General features: G+C 36.9%; 1 protein-coding gene across 1 annotated transcript in view; it reads right to left on the bottom strand.

The window, feature by feature from the left end:
• The window catches only part of ANKRD31 (ankyrin repeat domain 31), a 170,485-nt gene that overhangs the window by 122,193 nt on the left and 31,596 nt on the right, over positions 1-16,696 (bottom strand). Inside the window, exons 6-8 of the mRNA XM_007975603.3 lie at positions 6,348-6,394; positions 2,345-2,914; positions 33-313 (exon numbers count right to left, since the gene is read on the bottom strand). Coding sequence (XP_007973794.3) covers positions 33-313; positions 2,345-2,914; positions 6,348-6,394 — 898 coding nt within the window. The remainder of the gene's footprint in view (positions 1-32; positions 314-2,344; positions 2,915-6,347; positions 6,395-16,696) is intronic.

Below are 16,696 nucleotides of genomic sequence, written 5' to 3'. Positions count from 1 at the left end.
CATGGAGATAAACACATAATTTCACTGCATACCTGAAATTCTGAGCTGAAGAGTTATTATTTGTTAGGTCCTCACAGCCAAGGATTTTTGGTAAAATCTTTTCTGGCATCTTATACATGTGATCTGAGTACTTTGCATCTCTGCTTACTTTCAGTTTTTCTAGTCTGGATGATCTTCTCAACACACACGCAGTTTCCTGGTCAGAGCTATTTGTCACTGAATGTGAATTTCTCTTATTACTTAGTGGTTCACAAGAAGTGATATTTTGATGAGCCAAAGTTTGCAACCCAGATGGATCTGGGTCTTGCAGAGTCTGCAAATACGTAAATACATCCACAAACAATTACAACACTGCAAAAAAACTTAAAACTGTAAGAAGCTAAATTTTGTCTTGACTTTTGATTAAATTAAAATGCCTATTACAGGATCCAAGTACAAGAATTCATAGACATATGTGGACATAATGAAAGATTTTATAACAATTAATGTAATAAAGGACAATGCAGATTTAAAAGCTTAAGAGCATAAGTAAAAAATGATTTTGATCAATATTTATTTTGAAAATTCAAGGGCAAATCTATGGTCACTCTGGGAGCTTTAATTTTGCAAGAAATTGGGAACGTAGAATGATGAGAGATCTACAGAAACATTAGAAATGTCACACTAGGCTAGATCAATGGACTATTCAGCCCAGGGTTTTGTTATCTGACAGCAGCAGTAAGTGGTATTTTGTGGAACAAGATAGTATATAACCTCCATTACGTTGATTTTAAAAGGTTAACAGTATATCAGGAATTGTTTTCTAACTTTCCCTTAATAATTCATTATAGATTTAACTTCCATGAGCATATGTATTCTTTATATGTATCATCTAAACCTTTCTTCAGCCTACTTACATATCCATCTTGCAAAGCTTCTAAAGGTAACAAGCTCCATATTTTTATTACAGCTGAGTAAACGAGTATATTATTTGATCTGTTCTAAATAAGCCTCCTTTCTACTTAAGAGGGTTTCTTTTTTCTTTCCTTTTGAAGACTTGCTAAATTCATATTCACTGTATTAATATCAATCATAATTTCCTACACTTTACTCATATTCCCTCTTTCCATATTTAATCTTCATGTCCTAGCTCCATAATTAGTTTCTCTTTTTCTGGTTTTTAAAAAATCCTATTTCAGTTTTGAGATTTGTTAACCAGAACTTCATGCAGTATTATTCCAGGTATGTATGCTGCAACCTGAGCTCAGCATTTTGTTATATAAATCTTCACAAGGATGTTCACAGAAACATTTTGGTAATCGGAAGATAAAAAGAAAAGAAAGAAAACAATCCAAATGATATCATTAGTGAATTGATTAAATAAATTACAATATATTTACATAGTGGAATACTATTCAACAAATCAAAAGATTTAAGCAGTGCTACGTTTGCTGACATTGAAAGATAAACAAAATATATTATTAAATTTAAAAAATAAGTTGGAAGGTATTATATATAATACAATCCCATTAGTATAAAATGAACTAATATAGAATATGATGGAAATAACTGGAGAGAGATACACCCAACTGTTAACAGTGATTATCTCTGAAGAGTGAAATTGTGGAGGATGTTTGTTACTATATTATTGTGTAATTCTGTCAGGTTTAAAATTTGTTTTATAATGAGGATGTATTATTATTATAATCAAGAAAAAAACAATAAAGATTATTTTTAAAAACAAAGAAACTGTCAATATGACAAAGGGACTTTGTGAGTGATAGGCCACTACAGGGCTTCCAGGCATAATACTACAAGAATTCGAAACCCCAAGAGCTATGCCACCTGGCAGTATTCTCAGACATAGAAGGCAAAATTCTGCTTAAGCTAGGCATATTTTTTTCCCCTCCCCTGCATCCCTGCATATATTCTGTGTCAAAATGTAAATTAATGTGGGGTATCCCATCAGTACTCTGCACCCAGGTAGACATAGTGATTTTCTGAGCTAACAGAAAATTTTAGTAAAGAAATCTTTCCTTCCTACATGTAAGCAATGTAATGATATGTCTTCTCAGGCCTGTTGGGAAGAAATCTGTCTATTCTAACTTCCTAACTCCCAGAAAACTCTACCCTAGGAACTTCTAAAAAGATCACTCTATGCTTCCAAGTCACAAAGTATCTTACAGGTGTTGATATTTGGGTAAATTTGATTTTAACACAATGAAAACTTGTTGAAGTTTAAAAGGCAAAATCATAAACTCATATTTTCAGCTACTTGCTCCACTGAAAGACGCCTGCCCTATAGCTCAGCTAACTTGGAACCATGTTCAAATGGTGGAGTAGAACAAAGAAATTCAAAATTCACCTCTGCTATTTGTGTACAATCTTCATTGGTCTGAGACGTATTGAACTTCACTTCTAAACATTCATTTCTAGCAATGAGACTGCTGCCTCCCTCTTTTCTGTGACAGATGGTTTCCATCTTGGCTTCCGACAATGTGTTCAGGGCTTCCAATAACTCAGCTGGCAATGCATCATCCTTTGCATTTTCTAGTGAATCTCTATGACATGCCGACCAGGCATTCAAAGGTATTGATATGGAACTAAGAGAGTCACTCAATGGGTCCATCAATTCTTTACGATCAAAATCACTTACTAATTCAAACAGTCTTTCCTCCTGGGTGCTTTCTGGTGATGTAAGTAACCTTTCTAAGGCAGACACAAAGGTTTCAAGAGAGCTTTCTTCATCCTTAGTTTCTTCAGGAGTCATGGTCAATATGACTTCCTTTCTAGGCTCAAAAAATGTATTTGGTGCTGCTAAGATCTTCTCCGGCTCTATTAATGATGTCTCCTTTACAGCAACCATATCAGATACTGTAATAGCAGTGCCTGAGAGAAGGCTAACTTCAGGAGAATCTCTGCCTTCACTTAGTTCCTGTGTATTACAAATAGAAATTACATCATTACAGCATATACAATAAAGTATTTAAAATGAAAACTTTACAGTTTTATAGTTTATCTTGTTTGTAAGCTACCCTCAAAATTTATCATCAACTTTCCTTCCCTTCCACAAATAAAGAGAATACTCTTTATTGCTTTCCTATACCAAATCACTAATTACTGAATACATGGTTAAACGTTTAATAATAGACCAAGAGCATAACTGGCTGGACCATAATTACAGATGGCAAATTATTCATTTAAGTTTAAATTATCTGCGCTAACAGAAGAAGCAGAGAAGGCATGGATAGTTAAATTAACAGATGATCTCAAAGCTTCATAGCAATTCATGGTTATAAACTTCTTTCTTGCCAAAATTTCCTATTTGGTTTATGAAAATTATTAACTAGGAACAAAATTTCACCTTCTTTTTATTGCCCCACCTTTGCAGGAATAAGTAAATGTAGAGTAAAGGGGACAAAGGACAAAAGGTCAGAGGGAAAAGGTAAAGAAATGAGGGTACAGTTCTGTATAAATATTACAAGCCCTAGCTGTAAATGAATGGCTCTGAGTTGTGGTTATTTTAAGCAAAAAACCCCACAAAAACTTAACATTTCTAAATGACTATTATTTCTCTAAGACATCACCTTAATAGGTTATACCTGTTCTCACAATGTTTCTTTTTTTCTTTTCTCTTTTTTTTTTGAGATGGAGTCTCACTCTGTCACCTAGGCTGGAGTATAGTGGGGCCATCTCGGCTCACTGCAACCTCCGCCTCCAGGGTTCAAGTGATTCTCCTGCCTCAGCCTCTTGAGTAGTTGGGATTACAGGGGCCTGCCACCAAGCCCTGCTAATTTTTTGTGCTTTTAGGAGAGATGGGGTTACACCATGTTGGTCCAGCTGGTCTCAATCTCCTGACCTCAGGCGATCTGCCCGCTTTGGCCCCCCAAAGTACAGGGATTACAGGCATAAGTCACCGTGCCCAGCCTCACAAAGTTTCTAATACTCAAAATACTGTTAGAATCCCTCTTTTGAAATTGCTTTCAGAATGAGTTTATAAGCCATTCAAGAAAATGAGGTGCTTTAAAGGCACTAAAAATTTTTCGAACACTAAATAATTTTTATTGGCCTTAAAAAACAGAATGGGTTTCAACGACTTTAGTTTTTTTCCAAAAATCAAATCCACCATACCTTTGACAGGATGTGCTGTAATTTGTAAGCCTTCTAATATTCTAATCTGGTATGACTGAGAAAAGCAAAACCACTTTATTCTTCCTCCTGTCCTTTTCTACCTGCCACCTTTATGTACTCAGTATATATTAATAGCATACAACACTTAAGAAAACATATTTATTTGTTATCAATGCTAACTATAATTTTCTCAGAAAGATAAAAGGAATATGCAAGAAATTCAAGAACCAGATCCTACTCACTCTCTAAGTCTCAGTTCAAGGCCTCCCCACTATTTGAAGTCCTTACATCTACTAAATTCAAAGCACCAGGTATAATAAAGTATATACATTGGGCTCTGTCCTAAAGCAATTTATTTCCAACTTAAGATTCAAGATATAAAAAAAAAAAAAGATTCGAGACATAAATACCTAAGACATTAAATAGAATACAAATAATGTCATAGAACACTTATGAAATCAAATGAATGGCATAAACTAGTGTATATCAAGCAGTTCCATTTATAACCACAGAACCAGCCCAAACTGGCCCTACTTTGTTGGTAACAGAATGTCAAGTCATCTTGCAGGTATAACAGGGCCAAAAGTGCAAGTCATGTAGCGCAGCCAGAATCTTGAACAAAGAAGACTGAGAAATGACTGGAACCTGACCACTGGTACTCTTTCTGAAGCAAGAGGTCTGCTGGACACAAGATTTGGTGCTAAAATCCGCCTAAATATACCTTACCGTAAATGGTCAAATTTGAAGCCTTCTAATCAGACTCTGTCAAACCAACATTCCTAAGTCCTTTCCCTTACCTTCTGCCCCCTTAAAATCTGTTCCAGACCCCAAATAGAGGACATAAATTTGAACTGCCTCTCCTGTCTCCTTGCTGGCCTGTCTCACAATAAAGCCTTTTTTTTTTTTTTTCCTCAAAAGCCAGTGCCACAGCATTGGCTTCTATGCACATCAGGCAGCAGGCCCATTTGCTTGATAATATACAAAGCCTAATGTCTTGCAAAAATGAGTTTTCTGGGGAAGAAAAAAATGGAGGCAGTAGAGGACGACAGGACTTTCCAAACCATGTGCATTGGGGGAACTTTAGGACACAGTGTTCTCCAAACATTTTTGTCCAAAAAATCCTTTTCCTCAGAAGATCTATTAATATCATAGAGTACAAGTGATTTGGAAATAATGATATAGTCAGTAAATAATGAATGCTAGAGAGGGAGCAATTACTTTGGTCAAGATTGCCAGAACTATCTGAAATAGATCCACAGAAGAACAGGTACTTACGCCAGAAATTAAAGATTTGTGGAGTGAAAGAATGGAGGAACACACATTTACTGAGCACCAACTAGGTGCCAGACACCATGAACCATCATTGCTCGGTCCTCACAATACCTGTAAAACAGCTATCGCTGTCCCTATCTTACAGATACAAACAGTTATCCTTGGAACCTAGACCTATCTGGTTTCCAAATTTTATGTTATTTCCCATCTTCTGGCTCTGATTCAAGCAAAAGCATGAAGGCAGGAATGTGTAAGGTATGGCTGAGATAAAGTAAGCTACAGGGACAACCCTGGGTGAGATGCCAAGACCCAGTCTCTACAAAAAAAATTAAAAGAAAAAAATTAGCTGGGTGTGGCAGTATGGGCCTGTAGTCCCCGCTACTTGGGAGGCTGAGGTGAGAGGATCTCTTGAGCCCAAGAGTCCAAGGTGGCAGTGAGTTATGATCGATCGCACAACTGTACTCCAGCCTGGGCAACAAAGTGAGACTTTATCTCCAAAAAAAAAAAAAAAAGTAGCTATGGGTATACTGGGCTAGCTTGGGGAGGTCCTTGATTGCCCAGTATCCCTGAGGAAAGTGTGAGTTCATTGGGAGCACAGCCAATCCTACAGTCCTCTGATTCTCCATAGCACCAAGTACAAAGCAAATCCAAAGCAGGAAGGAACTTTGTTACATTATCTCAGAAACTAGTTTGCTAATAAGTTATGTATTTCTACTCTAGATAAAAAGTAAGAGACTTACAGTACTGGATAAGAAACACAGATCAAGAAAACACTTTTATCAGCAATAAGGAAGAATAAATATGAAAGAGGTGATTAGACAAAAATAGATTTCTATCTACTGAAATGGTTTAGTCATATTCCTGCCTAGGTGAGGGTCTAAATGAGCTTAATACTTTAATTGACACATTTTTTAAAAAATCTAAATCCGCAATCTACATAGTTAATTTCTGTTATACAGACCAACCTTTTCTATGTGTGGCAAAACTTCAGGAGTTTCATCAGCCTCAGGCCCTAGAAAAGAACAATGAGTTTTCACTCCAGTTTTACGAAAGCACTAAAAACATACCTTCTCAGTCGGCATTTCATAATCATATAACTTAAACTCCCTCAGTCAAGTGACACATCTTATATTTTATTAATATTACATAAATTTATTGGTATGAAAGTATTATTTTGGAAATGAAGTTATAAAATTCTTCCATTTCTTAAAAAATATTTTATATAGCTCCAAAAAAAACCTGTAACTATTTGGAATTATTTTAGCTAAAAACCAAGAACCCTATTTTGGCTGAATTATTCTAAGTACAGCATTTGTAACTACATAAAGAAAAGACTATCTACTTTCTCAGTGTCATTATCTCTTCCACTACAGGTACTTAAAGCTTAAATGAACTCATGCTGTCTGGAGTTAGGCATGAAAAGAAATGCCCCTTATAGGAGTCAAAAGGACAGGAGGTCATCCTAGACACTATGGAAGATTGCTGCATTGCCTCTGCGACTGCAAATTCACTATCCACTCTCACCCTGTCCCCTCTGAGCCAAGCTGGCAAACAGCAATTCACACCCAAGTTAGGTTAAAGGAGGATCTGGAAAAAAGATAGTTCTCCTATGTTGTTCCTTTTACATTTTTCTTTCTTTCCTTCCTTCCTCCCTCTCTCCCTCCCTCCCTCCCCCCCCACCTGACCTCAAGTGATCCACTTGCCTTGGCCTCCCAAAGTGCTGGGATTACAGGTGTCAACCACTGCACCCAGTCCATTCTACTTTCATCATCAAGACCCAAGTATTCTGGCCAGGTGCGAGGTCAGGAGTTTGAGACCAGCCTGGCCAACAAGGTGAAATCTCGTCTCTACTAAAAATACAAAAATTAGCCAGCATGGTGGCACATGCCTGTAATCCCAGCTACTTAGAAGGCTGAGGCATGAGAATTGCTTGAACCTGGGAGGCAGAGGTTGCAGTGAACCGAGACTGTGCCACTGCACTCCAGCCTGGGCAATAGAGCAAGACTTCACCTCAAAAAAAAAAAAAAAGAAAAGAAAAGAAAAGAAAAAAGACCCAAATATTCTGACACACTTGAGTAGGAATTCAATTTTGGTTTATTTTGATTAGGTAATGTCTACATAGCTAAAGTAAAAGCAAGTAATTATCTACTGAACCTCAAAATGCATCCTCATAAGCAAGAGGGGTGTTTCAGGGGGAAAAATAAGCATAAATATTCTTGCTGAGCTTCACATCCTAAAAGATAATAGTAATAAACCCATTTTTTCCCTCACTTCACCTTTGCAATTTGATGACAAAAAGCTATAGCATGATAAGCAAAATGTCATAAGAATAAGTAATTTCTTATGCTTGGTTTAGAATTATTCCTGTCAACAAGTGATGACATATTTCATGTGTATATCCTACTTAACATTTTGTATCTCTACTTGCTTAAAATTTTAATACCAATGAAAGAAACATTTTAAAATAATAGATACATCAACTATCTTTGCAAGGAGAGGTTTTTTTAAATAAAATTTCAGATTCTTGGGGGATTAGAATTCAAAAACAGAAAAAGAGATTTCACTTTTCTTCCTTCTCTGAATCATAAAGAAACAACTCTCATAGACATTTTCTCCCATGTTGTCTTTAACAACTTCATCTTCAAAACTATAAAGCCAAAAAAAAAAAAAAAAAAAAATCAAAGGCTCCCAATCATCTGAATGGACCCTTCTTGGCCATGGGCATTCCAAAGCTGGTTCAGGCCTTGAAGGGAAGAAAGGGTCACACGTGCCTCATTACACCCTCCTCCCTTTTGGAATTCAGGAAAAGCCAACCAGCGTTAACATCAACACAGACCTTAAGTCTGTTAAAAAACATTTATAATCTGCTCTGTCTGAACCCTGCTACCTGTAAGCTTCATCCGCATGATAAAACTTTGGTCTCCACAACCCCTTATCATCATAACCCAGAGATTCATTTCTATTGATTCCAGGTCTTTAGATAATAACTCTTTCAACCAATTGCCAATCAGAACACCTTTGAATCCACCTATAAACTGGAAGCCCCTGCCCCCACCTTGCTTCTGGTTTGTCCCACCTTTCCAAACCAAACCAATGTACTTCATCTTACACATATTGATTGATGTCTCACGTCTCCCTAAAATGTATAAAATTAGGTTGTGCCCTGACCAACTTGGGCGCATGTTCTCAGAGTCTCCTGACGGCTGTGTCACAGGACATGGTCACTCATATTTGGCTCAGAATAAATCTCTTCAAATATTTTACAGAGTTTGACTCTTTTCGTTGACAAAATGATCATTCTTTTATGCCGACAGTTACTATTTTATAAACTTACTTAATAAAATATTTTACAGTAATTTGATTACTATATTAAAAATAAACACATTTAGAAGGAATTATCTTTTCTAACTACAAATTTTACTTAAGAGTTTTTACAAATACATAATTCTTGAATTTTTGTCTATCCTTTAATAAACCATAAAAAGAATTTTCTTTCTTTTTTTTATTATACTTTAAGTTCTAGGGTACATGTGCACAATATGTAGGTTTGTTACATATGTATACATGTGCCATGTTGGTGGGCTGCACCCATTAACTCGTCATTTACATCAGATATATCTCCTAATGCTATGCCTCACCCTCCCCCTCCCCACAATAGGCCCTGGTGTGTGATGTTCCCCTTCCTGTGTCCAAGTGATCTCATTGTTCAATTCCCACCTATGAGTGAGAACATGTGGTGTTTGGTTTTCTGTTCTTGTGATAGTTTGCTGAGAATGATGGTTTCCAGCTGCATCCATGTCCCTACAAAGGACATGAACTCATCCTTTTTCATGGCTGCATAGTATTCCATGGTGTATATGTGCCACATTTTCTTAATCCAGTCTGTCACTGATGGACATCTGGGTTGATTCCAAGTCTTTACTATTGTGAATAGTGCCACAATAAACATACATGTGCATGTGTCTTTATAGCAGCATGATTTATAATCCTTTGGGTATATACCCAGTAATGGAATGGCTGGGTCATATGGTATTTCTAGTTCTAGATCCTTGAGGAATTGCCACACTGTTTTCCACAATGGTTGAACTAGTTTACAGTCCCACCAACAGTGTAAAAGTGTTCCTATTTCTCCACATCCTCTCCAGCACCTGTTGTTTCCTGACTTTTTAATGATCACCATTCTAACTGGTGTGAGATGGTATCTCATTGTGGTTTTGATTTGCATTTCTCTGATTGGCAGTGATGATGAGCTTTTTTTAATGTGTCTGTAGGCTGTATAAATGTCTCCTTTTGAGAAGTGTCTGTTCATATCCTTTGCCCACTTTTTGATGGGGTTGTTTGTTTTTTTCTTGTAAATTTGATTGAGTTCTTTGTAGGTTCTGGATATTAGCCCTTTGTCAGATAAGTAGATTGCAAAAATTTTCTCCCATTCTGTAGGTTGCCTGTTCACTCTGATGGTAGTTCCTTTTGCTGTGCAGAAGCTCTTTACTTTAACTAGATCCCATTTGTCAATTTTGGCTTTTGCTGCCGTTGCTTTTGGTGTTTTAGACATGAAGTCCTTGCCCATGCCTATGTCCTCAATGGTATTACCTAGGTTTTCTTCTAGGGTTTTTATGGTTTTAGGTCTAATATTTAAGTCTCTAATCTATCTTGAATTAACTTTTGTATAAGGTGTAAGGAAGGGATCTAATTTCAGCTTTCTACATATGGCTAGCCAGTTTTCCCAGCACCATTTATTAAATAGGGAATCCTTTCCCTATTTCTTGTTTTTGTCAGGTTTGTCAAAGATCAGATGGTTGTAGATGTGTGGTATTATTTCTGGGAGCTCTGTTCTGTTCCATTGGTCTATATCTCTGTTTTGGTAGCAGTACCATGCTGTTTTGGTTACTGTAGCCTTGTCGTATAGTTTGAAGTCAGGTAGCGTGATGCCTCCAGTTTTGTTCTTTTGGCTTAGGATTGTCTTGGCAATGTGGGGTCTTTTTTGGTTCCAATGAACTTTAAAGTAGTTTCTTCCAATTCTGTGAAGAAAGTCATTGGTAGCTTAATGGGGATGGCACTGAATCTATAAATTACCTTGGGCATTATGGCCATTTTCATGATATTGATTCTTCCTATCCATGAGCATGGTATGTTCTTCCATTTGTTTGTGTCCTCTTTTATTTCATTGAGCAGTGGTTTGTAGTTCTCCTTGAAGAGGTCCTTCTCATCCCTTGTAAGTTGGATTCCTAGGTATTTTATTCTATTTGAAGCAATTGTGAATGGGAGTTCATTCATGATTTGTCACTCTGTTTGTCTGTTATTGGTGTATAAGAATGCTTGTGATTTTTGCACATTGATTTTGTATCCTGAGACTTTGCTGAAGTTGCTTATCTGCTTAAGGAGATTTTGGGCTGAGACAATGGGATTTTCTAAATATACAATCATATCATTGCAAACAGGGACAATTTGACTTCTTATTTTCCTAACTGAATACCTTTGATTTCTTTCTCTTGCCTGACTGCCCTGGCCAGAACTTCCAACACTATGTTGAATAGGAGTGGTGAGAGAGGGCATCCCTGTCTTGTGCCAATTTTCAAAGGGAATGCTTCCAGTTTTTGCCCATTTAGTATGATATTGGCTGTGGATTTGTCATAAATAGCTCTTATTATTTTGAGATACATTCATTCAATACCGAATTTATCGAGAGTGTTTAGCAAGAAGGGCTCTTGAATTTTGTCAAAGGCCTTTTCTGCATCTATTGAGATAATCATGTGGTTTGTTTATATGATGGTTCTGTTTATATGATGGATTACATTTATTGATTTGCATATGTTGAACCAGCCTTGTATCCCAGGGATGAAGCCCACTTGATCATGGTGGATAAGCTTTGTGATGTGCTGCTGGATTCGGTTTGCCAGTATTTTATTGAGGATTTTTGCATCGATGTTCATCAGGGATATTGGTCTAAACTTCTCTTTTTTTGTCGTGTCTCTGCCAGGCTTTGGTATCAGGATGATGTTGGCCTCATAAAATGAGTTAGGGAGGATTCCCTCTTTTTCTATTGATTGGAATAGTTTCAGAAGGAATGGTACCAGCTCCTTCTCATACCTCTGGTAGAATTTGGCTGTGAATCCATCTGGTCCTGGACTTTTTTTGGTTGGTAGGCTATTAATTATTGCCTCAATTTCAGAGCCTGCTGTTGGTCTATTCAGGGATTCAACTTCTTCCTGGTTTAGTCTTGGGAGAGTGTATGTGTCCAGGAATTTATCCACTTCTTCTAGGGTTTCTAGTTTATTTGCGTAGAGGTGTTTATAGTATTCTGTGATGGTAGTTCGTATTTCTGTGGGATTGGTGGTGATATCCCCTTTATCATTTTTTATTGCGTCTATTTGCTTCTTCTCTCTTTTCTTCTTTATTAGTCTTGCTAGCGGTCTATCAATTATGTTGATCGTTTCAAAAAACCAGCTCCTGGATTCATTGATTTTTTGAAGGGTTTTTTGTGTCTCTAACTCCTTCAGTTCTGCTCTGATCTTAGTTATTTCTTGCCTTCTGCTAGCCTTTGAATGTGTTTGTTCTTGCTTCTCTAGTTCTTTTAATTGTGATGTTAGGGTGTCAATTTTAGATATTTCCTGCTTTCTCTTGTGGGCATTTAGTGCTACAAATTTCCCTCTACTTACTGCTTTAAATGTGTTCCAGAGATTCTGGTATGTTGTATCTTTGTTCTGCTTGGTTTCAAAGAACATCTTTATTTCTGCCTTCAAGTCGTTAAGTACCCAGTAGTCATTCAGGAGCAGGTTGTTCAGTTTCCATGTAGTTGAGAGGTTTTGATTGAGTTTCTTAGTCCTGAGTTCTAGTTTGATTGCATTGTGGTCTGAGAGACAGTTTGTTATAATTTCTGTTCTTTTACATTTGATGAGGAGTGTTTTACTTCCAACTACGTGGTCAATTTTAGAATAAGTGTGATGTGGTGCTGAGAAGAATGTATATTCTGTTGATTTGGGGTGGAGAGTTCTGTCGATGTCTATTAGGTCCACTTGGTGCAGAGTTGAGTTCAATTCCTGGATATTCTTGTTAACTTTCTGTCTCATTGATCTGTCTAATGTTGACAGTGGGTGTTAATGTCTCCCATTATTATTTTATGGGAGTCTAAGTCTCTTTGTAAGTCTCTAAGGACTTGCTTTATGAATCTGGGTGCTCCTATATTGGGTGCATATATATTTAGGATAGTTAGCTCTTCTTGTTGAATTGATCACTTTACCATTATGTAATGGCCTTCATTGTCTCTTCTGATCTTTGTTGGTTTAAAGTCTGTTTTATCAGAGACTAGGATTGCAACCCTTGCCTTTTTTTGTTTTCCATTTGCTTGGTAGATCTTCCTCCATCCCTTTATTTTGAGCCTATGTGTGTCTCTGCATGTGAGATTGGTCTCCTGAATACAGCTAACTGATGGGTCTTGACTATTTATCCAATTTGCCATTCTGTGTCTTTTAATTGGAGCATTTAGTCCATTTACATTTAAGGTTAATATTGTTATGTGTGAACTTGATCCTGTCATTATGATATTAGCTGGTTATTTTGCTCATTAGTTGATGCAGTTTCTTCCTAGCATCGATGGTCTTAAAAGAATTTTCAAATTTTCTACTTTCACTTTAGAGAGGCAAAATATAATGATATACATGAGAAATAATTCTAAAGCATCAAATTCAAAGAAAATGGCCAGAGAAGCATGGTTTAACTTATACACAAAATTTAACTTATACACAGGTGTTTTAAGGCCAAAGCTATTATATTTGCTTAAGATAGTTGGCTTATCTTTGTCTTTCTACAATTTGGTTAGAATTTACCCTTTGAATTGGGACAAAGGTCTGTATTAGAACACAGTCAGCTATAAAAGCTAATAATTTAATAATTTACTTGTACGTGATTTAACCTATAGTCTGGAATTATAATAAAATGAGCTTCTTGTTCTGAATACTCTGAAAGGAGTAAAGGCAAGAGAGAGCTGCAATGAAGTGCCAGAATGGAAGAGAACTACCAGTTCTATGGATCTCTAGTCACAGCTGCTTTAGGGCAGCAAGAAACACACAAAGCAATAATCCTGGTGCATGTGGCACTATATTTTTATTTTTTATTTTTTAGAGGTGGGGGTATTGCTTTGTCACCCAGGTTGTAATGCAGTGGCACAATCATAGCCCACTGACACTTCAAATTCCTGGGCCCAAGGGATCCTTCCAATTCAGTCTCCCTAGTAACTGGGACTATAGGCATGCACTACCTGGCCATGTGGCACTTTTAAAGGAACAGCCTATGAGACTTGTGACTCAGAAGTTCGAGGAGAGTGGTGACAACAGTGCACAGATGCCAATGGCATCACAAGGCATCAATGGTTGGCAATCAGGAGGCCAAATGGGCAGGAGGTTGGAGTTATGGGAATATAGGATATAGTGGAACCCTGTTTTAAAATAAATACTAGAATTGGGTATGAGAAAAATAAAAATAAATTTTTGTGTAAATATTGATGACACCTGCTAAAGTCAAAACCCAAAGGAGAGGCCAGGCGCGGCGGCTTACACCTGTAATCCCAGCACTTTGGGAGGCCGAGGCGGGTGGATCACATGAGGTCACAAGTTTAAGACTAGCCTGGCCAACATGGTGAAACCCTGTCTCTAATAAAAATACAAAAATTAGCCAGGCATGGTGGTGCGTGCCTGTAATCCCAGCTACTCTGGAGGCTGAGGCAGGAGAATCACTTGATCCCCGGAGATGGAGGTTGCAGTGAGCAGAGATCGTGCCACTGCACTCCAGTCTGGGAGACAGAGAGAGGCTCCATCTCAAAAAAAAAAGAAAAAGAAAAAAGAAAATACTCAAAGGAGAAAGGAATGCCCAGGGCATGACATTATCCATGACACCTCTATCTGAAATTGTTCAATACATTATTACAAAGAAAAAAAAAAAAGACTTCACCCTCTAAGATGATATAATTACAGCTTTATAAGCACAATTCTTTTTGTTTAATCTATAACTACATCTTGTAAAAAGTGCTAAATAATTTTTACTAAATTTGGAGGTTATATTTGGCATACTCTGAATTATATTAGGCCATTTGATACTTATTAAACCTTTTAAAAATCACAAAGTTTTTTTATATTTAAAGAGGAACATTAATTACCACTTGTACCTAGATTTGTTTAATGATTAATTTATTAAACTTCCATATCTAAGACAGGAAGACTTGAAAATTACTATTTAACATTTAAACATTGATAACAAACTTAAATTTCCTTAAACAATTTAAACTAAAAAATTGACATAACTTTTTACCATTTCAAAGATATAAAAGACTCTTAAACTAATTCTAAAATAACAGTATCATTGGTGTAATTCATTCTTCTTTATTTCTATAGTTATTCTTATACCTTTTTAAGATTAAAGTAATACTCTGACACCTTTCCAGGGTTACAGACTACCTGATATTTTGTTGGGGCATGAGATTATTTCTCTCAAAATTATTCCATCTGACCAGCCAATTATCTGGCTTTACTTGAAAATAAATACCTTAAACTTCACAAAGGTTACTTTTTGTAATCTAATGTTTTGTCCCAGAATGCTTTAAGTTTTACTGGTTGGTGTTACAAAAGCTTTTGTCTTGTCACTTATTATGTCCTGATAAGTTATGTAGTATTATTAGAAACTTATTCCTGCCATTTAGTATCTTATCATGATAGGCAGGGCCATCTAAGGCTTTTATTTACTAAGAGATAAGGATCTAGTCTCTGCAGAAAAGTCTCCTTAATTGGATACCAGGTTAATTTGTCATCTGTGGACACAGACCCCACTTTATACGTTTTATATGTCACTGCTGGTACTGTGTGGTGGGCCTTTCTTTCCTTGGTACAATTCTTACTTTTTCCAGGACTGCCTGACTCTTTCCCTACTTAAACAGTGATAAACAAAAAATCCTATGATTTATAAATAGATATGTATTTAATTAAAAAATCAAAATGCACAGATATTAACAGGCCGCCATTTCTTAGTCATTAAAACTTTCTTTTTTGAGATAGGGTCTCACTCTGTCACCTGGGCTGTAAACATGGCTCATGCAGTCTCAACCTCCTGGGCTCAAGCTATTCCTCCCACCTCAGTGCAACATGCACCACCATACCTAGATAATTGTGTGCATGTGTGTGTAGCGACAGGGGTCTTGCTATGATTCCGAGGCTGGTCTCGAACTCTTAGGCTCAAGCAATTATCCTGGCTCAGCCTCCCAAAGTGCTGGATTACAGGTGTGAGCCACCACATCCAGCCCATTCTTAAACATCCTGCTATAGTTGCTTTTCTTTTTGTATTGAGACAATCTTTTGTACACTCTTAACATTTTTTGAGTATCATTATGAACTCATAGTCTTTTCACAAACTTATTTCTATGAACTCTAAATTACTGGGTTTTTATCCCTACTTAATGTATCAGTTTGGCCAGTTTATCACAGTTTGGCCACAGCACCATTGAGCTAACCATTTATTACTCCAGCACTAGCCTCAGACATCCTTGAAAGCATCCTTGCTTTTCAGTAATAATGGTACATTCAGGCTCATCCTGATATTGTCATGCTCCAAAATGGATCAGCTACCCTTAGGAATCCCTGGTTTATTTAGCATTCACACCCTTGGCACCCATATGCCTGGTATATAGCAGGCTTAATAAATATTTGTTAAAAGAATAAACCATATTAAAGACCAAACTCTAGACACTAAAAGTACACATAAGAGCTGGTGGTGGGCAAAAGTGGTAATGCTTTGTTGCTGTAGCAACAGAGCAAGAGAAGACAGAGCTTTTTAAAGTTATCTTTCCAAAATGTTATCAAGTCCTTGTGTCCTTTTCTTATAATACTAGGTTTCATTGAACACTATAAATATTTACTACACTGTGACACAATATACCTGACATTCACTCTGGAGGAAGCATTGGTAGACACCGCAAAAAGATAGACAGCTATCCTCTAATATAGCTCAAACCAAGGCAAAACTGGCCTGTGTGACTACCAGTCAAGAAAAACATGAAATTCTTATTAAAAATCTTATGAACATAGGAAATAAACTTTGTTTTCAAATTTCAGCCCCCAAATCACATTTTGAGTAGCAGATACTAATGGCACCTGAGCTGCTACTCCCATAGGTAACTCTATTAACCATGATCTAAGTCAATAGCAACACTCATTTCATATTTATAAATGTAGGGTAAGCCAGGCTCAGTAGAGCATGCCTGTAGCCCCAACTATTTGGGAGGCTAAGGCAGGATAATTTGCCTGAGCCCAGGAGGTCAAACCTAATCTGAGCA

This window comes from Chlorocebus sabaeus, chromosome 4 (assembly GCF_047675955.1).
Source record: "Chlorocebus sabaeus isolate Y175 chromosome 4, mChlSab1.0.hap1, whole genome shotgun sequence".
Lineage (NCBI taxonomy): Eukaryota > Metazoa > Chordata > Mammalia > Primates > Cercopithecidae > Chlorocebus > Chlorocebus sabaeus.
Note: the sequence above shows the minus strand (reverse complement) of the source record. Positions and strands in the feature narration are given on the sequence as shown.